Below are 6,427 nucleotides of genomic sequence, written 5' to 3' on the forward strand. Positions count from 1 at the left end.
TCTCAAAGAACTGGCCAGGGAAAACCTATGAATGGCAGAGTGCACAGGTGAGCACTACATGTTTCTTCAGTAAATGAAATGAATGCATGGGTGGATGGTGGAAGGGATGACTTGTTAAAAGGAAGAGAGGTAAGGACAGCAGGGTGAAAGGAAAGGCAAAGCCTATTTGTTGCAAGGATGGTAGACTGGCTTGGCAGGAGAGGCCTGTTCCCTTAGGGGAGTTCTGGGAGGAAAGAGAGAAAGGGATGGTCCAGGCTGAGCAGAAACTTTCTCTCTGTCCCCAACTTGTCCCTTATTCTCTGGGAGCAAAGGGGCAGGGGAGCAACTTTGTCCCTGATTCCAGGTGATGCACTGAGGCTGGATATGACTTGCCCTTCTCAGAGGCAGAATCCCACACCCTAACCTGGGCTCACCACCCACAGTAGGACCCCAACCCCAGCTGAGCCCTATACCTTGACGAGTTTGCCACAATCCAGTGAAGGGACCCAAGCTTCCTGCCAGCTCACACTTCTGAGCCCACGGGCCATTGTCACCTGGAAACAAACAAACAAAAAAACCATGTAACAGACAACATATTGGTAGTGCAATGACTCTCCCTCTCCGGCTTCATATTCCTGATTCTAGCAGGGGGCTGGCTAGAAGGACTTGTAATAACAAATAGGACCCCCACCCTGTATCTGAACCAGTCTCTACTTGACTTTCCCTGCCCTCGGCTAGTACCATCTGCAGTCTCTTGCCTTATGTACCTTTACCATTTTATACAGTTTCACCAATCCCATAACCATTGTAGCTACCAGAGTAGCTAAAGTGAACAGAAGAAATGATGAGAAAAAAAGAGCTGCACAGAAGATTTCAAAGGGCAGCTCGAAAAGACAAAGTCAATTATTACAACCAAATGTGCAGACCTGCAGTTAGAAACCAAAAGGGAAGAACATGCTCAGCATTTTGCAAGCTGAAAGAACTGATGAAAAAATTTGAGCCTTGAATTGCAATATTGAAGGATTCTATGGGGAAAATATCGAACGATGCAGAGAACATCAAAAGAAGATGGAAGGAATACACAGAATTACTGTATCAAAAAGAACTGGTTGATGTTCATCTGTGTCAGGAGGTGGCATATGATCAAGAGCCAACGGTACTGAAGGAAGAAGTCCAAGCTGCACTGAAGGAACTGATGAAAAACAAAGCTCCCAGAATTGACAGAATACCCACTGAGATGTTTCAACAAACAGATGCAGCTCCAGAGGCACTTACTTGTTTATGCCAAGGAATTTGAAGACAGCTACCTGGCCAAATGACTGCAAGAGATCCATATTTGAGCCCATTCCAAACAAATGTAATCCCACCAAATGTGCACATTATCAAACAATATCATTAATATTACACACAAGTAAAATTTTGCTGAAAATAATTCAAAAATGGTTGCAACAGTGTATTGACAGGGAACTTCCAGAAATTCAAGCTGGATTCAGAAGAGGCCATGGAACAATGGACATCATTGCTGATGTCAGATGTACCTTGGCTAAAAGCAGAGAATACCAGAAGGATGAATACCTGTGCTTTATTGACTATGCAAAGGCATTCGATTGTGTGGATCATGATGAATTATGGGTAACATTGTGAAGAATGGGAATACCAGAGCACTTCATTGTGTCATGAAGAAGCTGTACATAGACCAAGAGGCTGCTGCTTGAACAGAACAAGGGGATACTGCATGGTTTAAAATCAGGAAGGGTGTGCGTCAGGGTTGTATGCTTTCACCATATTTATTCAATCTGTATACTGAGCAAATAATCTGGAGAAGCTGGATTACATGAAGAAGAACACGGTATCAGGACTGGAGGAAGATTCATTAACAATATGCAATATGCCGAGGACATTACATTGCTTGCTGAAAGTGAAAATAACTTGAAGCACTTACTGATGAAGATCAAAGACTACAATCTTCAGTACGGATTACACCTCAACATAAAACAAAAATCCTCACAACTGGACAAATAAGCAACATCACAATAAATGGAGAAAAGATTGAAGTTTCCAGGGATTTCATTTTATTTGGATCCACAACCAACACCCATGGAAGCAGCAGCCAAGAAATCAGAGGTCATATTGCACTGGGCAAATCTGTTGCAAAAGACCTCTTTAAAGTGCTGAAGAGCAAAGATGTCACACTGAAGACTAAGGTGTGCCTAACCCAAGTCATGGTATTTTCAATTGCCTCATATGCATGTGAAAGCTGGACAGTGAATAAGGAAGACTGAAAAAGTGTTAATGTCTTTGAATTATGGTGCTGGCAAAGCATATTGAAAATACCAGGGACTGTCAGACAATCAAATCTGTCCTGGAAGAAGTGCAGCCGGAATGCTCTTTGGAAGTGAGAATGGCCATATTTCATCTCACCTACTTTGTACATGTTGTTAAAAGGGACCAGTCCCTGGAGAAGGGTATCATGCTTGGTAAAATAGAGGGTCAGTGAAAAAGGGGAAGACCCTCAACAAGATGGATTGACACAGTGGCTGCAATGATGGGCTCAAGTATAGCAAGGCTTGTGAGGCTGGTGCACAACCAGGTGGTGTTTCATTTTGCTGTACAAAGGGTCACTATGAGTCAGAGCTGACTCGATGGCACCTAACAATAACAACAACAAGCAACCATTTACTGAGCACCTATTATGTGCCCAGCGCCTCACATACATCATCTTATAACGCTCAAGTCTTGCAGATGAGGAAACGTAGGTTACGTTACTTAGAGCCCGGCTTTCTACCTTGGAGGAGAGAAGTAGTAAAACCCAGTAGCAACCCAGGAAATCATCTAGTTAGCCAATGAAACCCAGTCAAGTAGAAACCTGGGTTTCTACTTGACAAACCCGGGTTTCTACTTGACCCGGAAACAGTGTTTTGAACTATTGCCCCTGATTCACACAGGGACCTGAGACCCAGCATGTGTGTGTGCACACAGTTGCCATCTAGTCAACTCCGACCTCTGGGGACCATGTACGTCAGAACAGAACTGTGCTCTTTATGGTTCTCAGAGGCAGATTTTTCAGAAGTGGTTCATCAGGACTTTCTTCAGAGACACCTCTGAGTGGACTCAAATGTTCAACCTTTCTGTTAGTGGCCAAGCATGTAAACTGCTGAGGGTCACTAGTTGAAGTGACTAGTTCTTGAAGAGGGCCACTAGTTCAGTTCCACTAAGGACAATCAGCCAGAAGATGTGATCTGGTGACTGGAGAGGATAGTAAAGACTGCTAGAGGACTAGGCAGCCAGCCTCTCAATGTCAAAGTCACTCATTAGCAATCAAAGCACTGCCTAGTTAGCCCTGATCAATACAGGAGGGGCCAGCAGGGTGTCTGCTCTCTGTGCAAAACTTCCTACAGGCTCAGTCTTGTGGGCTCCAACAGACAGATGCCCAGCATTCAAGCCAACAAATACTAGCAGCGCCCCAAGTTCAAAGCAAGCCTCCTGCCCCATTAAAGAGGGTCGGCTGACCAGACACTTCTCTTTAGGGGCGTGTGCAGGGTTATCCATTAGACTGCGATTAAGCTGCTGGTTTTTACTGCTTTACCTGTAAACCAAAGGAATGTGTTTTCTTTCGCTGTGCGGTCAACTTTGTCCTTGATCTGGCCCACCAGGCTGTCCATCTCCCGGAGACCTGCAGCATATGGCCTTCGGCCTGGCAGATCAGCAGACGGCCGAGTCACAGATAAGGGCACATGCATGTGGGCCAGGCCCACGTAGAGCAGGAAGGGTCTCCCACTGGTGCTAGAATGAGAAGGCCAAGAGTAACTCAGCACAAGCTCTCTGGTTTGTCCAGTACCTCAGGGGAAACCTTCCCCAAGGCCATGCCCATCAATAGTCACCTCACATGCTCAGAAAATACACGCATACATAGTGTCCCCCTGGAAAGAGGAAATCATCTGGTTAGCTGGTTAAAAATGATAATAGTCATAATTATAATTACTATTCCTTAACATTTACTGAGGGAATGCTCGTGTCACAACAGTTAAGCGCTCAGCTGCTAACCAAAAGGTTGACAGTTCAAACTCACCTAGGTGCTCCTTGGGAGAAGACCTAGTGACCTGCTCCTGTAAAGAGGACAGCCTTGGACACTCTATCGGGGCAGTTCTCTGTCCTATAGGGTCACTGTGAGTCAACATCACAGCATTGACTGACAGCTTAGGAAACAGGTTCACACTGGCAAAGCTCATGCTTATAATAACCCCCTGTTCCCTTTCACAGGTGAAGAATCAGAGGCTTAACCCACTGCCCTGCCCTCAAGTCGATTCCAACTCATAGTGACCCTATAGGACGAAGGAGTACAGCCTTTACAGGGTTCCCAAGGCTGTAAATCTTTACAGAAGCAGACTGCCACATCTTTCTCCTTTTGAGTGGCTGGTGGGTTCCAACCACTGACCTTCTAGTTAGCAGCTGAGCACTTTAACCATTGCACCACCAGGGACCAGGGCATAGAGGGATTAAAAGAGGTGCCAAGTTTACGCAATTAGTAAGTAGCAAGGACTGGACTCAAACTTGGTTCTGGTCGAGAGCAAAGCCCCTGCCCTTAACCGCTGCACTCCGAAGTCCAATGCAAACCTATTTTTACCCTTTATCTCCTGCTTGGCAGTGCGCAGACCAGCACATCCATTCCCAGCCTCTTCCCTTTGGAAGAGATGAGAGGGTGGCTCAGGCTGACCTCTGGGAATTCCAGGGAGGAACGAGACCGCCAGAGAACATGCAGACCAAGTCCCTGGTAAAGGGCCAGGCTCCAGGCGGCCTCTTTGTAATCCTAAAAATTGAGGAAAGGCCCAGAATGAAGGGTGTGGAGGGAGTCAGTGGCCCCCAGAGCAAAAGTCCCCCAGCCTCTGTTATCACTCAGAAAACTCCCCATCTGCCTCCTGGCTCTATTTGAAGCCAAAGAACGGGATCTAGTGTAACTGCCAAACCACATCGCCTTCCTCCTACCATAACAGCAGGAGCCCCGTGAGCCCACTTGACAACAGACCACACCCACAGGGGGGTCTTTCAGAAGCTCCAGAGTAGGGGGGTGGGAGATCTCACAGAAGCTGGACAAAGAGCGAGGATAAAAGCCCAGACAGTTTACACCATTTAACCCAGAGATAGAGTCCTGGGTGGTACAAACTGTTAGCACACTCAGCTGCTGACCAAAAGGTTACAGGTTCATGTCCACCCAGAGGTGCCTGGGGAGAAAGACCTGGAGACCAGTTCAGAAAGATTAGCCATTGAAAACCCAACGGAGCAGAGTTCTCCGGCACATACTGGGTTGGTTTTGGTTTTCTGCTGCTTTTGGTAACCCAGAGATTTGGTGTCAAATTGGCCCATACGCCCTCTGCACTCACCCCGGCTTCCACTGCCCTGCACCAAGCTCTCTGAGTCCACCCAGCCTCAGCTCTTCATTGAAACTGTACCCTTCAGAAGCCTGGTCCCCCGACTCCCAGGATCCCCTCACTAGGACGATGCCTGAATTTAGCTCTCTAACTCACATAAAACCCAGCACACAAGTCCCAAGACAAGGGCCTCTGCCCTCCCAGTTTACTCAGCAGCTTCTCTGCACGTTTTGAAGAGTTTCACTGCCCGAGGCAATGGCATCAGCCACGTGTGGCTATTTAAATTTAAATTAATGAAAATAAAAAAAGATAAAAAAAATAAAAATTCAGCATCTCAGGTGCCCTAGGCACATTTCAAATGCTCAGTAGCCATCTGGGGCTAGTGGTTACCCTGCTGGATAGTGCAGCTATAGGACGCTTCCATCATTCCAGAAGGTTCTACCGGACAGCACCGCTCTAGGGCTCCCCAGGCTGACCATGTGCAGTTGTGTAGGGTGTGTCCTGCACCAGGATGCCCTGCTGAGGGAATGAATAGGGGCTCAGTCCCAGCCCACAGTGGGCATCCTGGCACAGGTTGGTGACCATCTACAAGGGACACTTTTTTCTAACTTGTAGATAGATATCATATTTCAAGGAGCCCTGATGGCACCATGGTTAAGCACTCCGCTGCTACCCGAAAAGGTTGGTAGTTTGAACCCACCCAGTGGCTCCATGGTGGTATAGTGCCTAAGGCATGTGACTGCTAACCAGAAGGCTGGCGGTTCAAACCCTCAGAAGGAAGAGTGGGCAATCTACTTCCATAGTGATACCACCTCGGAAACCCAAGGAGGGGTCACTATGAGTTGAATTGACTTGACAGCAGTGAGTTTGTTTGTTTGTTTTTTAAGTGGCTCCATGTGAGAAAGACCTGGTGATTTGCTCCCATAAAGATTATTTCCAAAAATTAAATAAACCCATTGTCATCGAGTTGATTTCAACTTACAGTGACTCCATAGGACAGAGCATAACTGCCTCGTAGGGTTTCCAAGGAGCTCTGGTGGTGCAGTGCCTAAGCCACTTGACTGCTAACCAGAAGGCTGGCG

The 6,427-nt window shown here is 46.9% G+C and overlaps 1 protein-coding gene across 1 annotated transcript in view; it reads right to left on the reverse strand.

The window, feature by feature from the left end:
* The window catches only part of ARSG (arylsulfatase G), a 50,313-nt gene extending 46,105 nt beyond the window's left edge, over window positions 1-4,208 (reverse strand). The window contains exons 1-2 of the mRNA XM_007959896.1: window positions 4,174-4,208; window positions 3,566-3,762 (exon numbers count right to left, since the gene is read on the reverse strand). Coding sequence (XP_007958087.1) covers window positions 3,566-3,762; window positions 4,174-4,208 — 232 coding nt within the window. The remainder of the gene's footprint in view (window positions 1-3,565; window positions 3,763-4,173) is intronic.
* Between the last annotated feature and the right edge of the window lie 2,219 nt (window positions 4,209-6,427).

Source organism: Orycteropus afer, unplaced genomic scaffold (assembly GCF_000298275.1).
Source record: "Orycteropus afer afer isolate SDZICR_OR568_19922 unplaced genomic scaffold, OryAfe1.0 scaffold00018, whole genome shotgun sequence".
NCBI lineage: Eukaryota > Metazoa > Chordata > Mammalia > Tubulidentata > Orycteropodidae > Orycteropus > Orycteropus afer.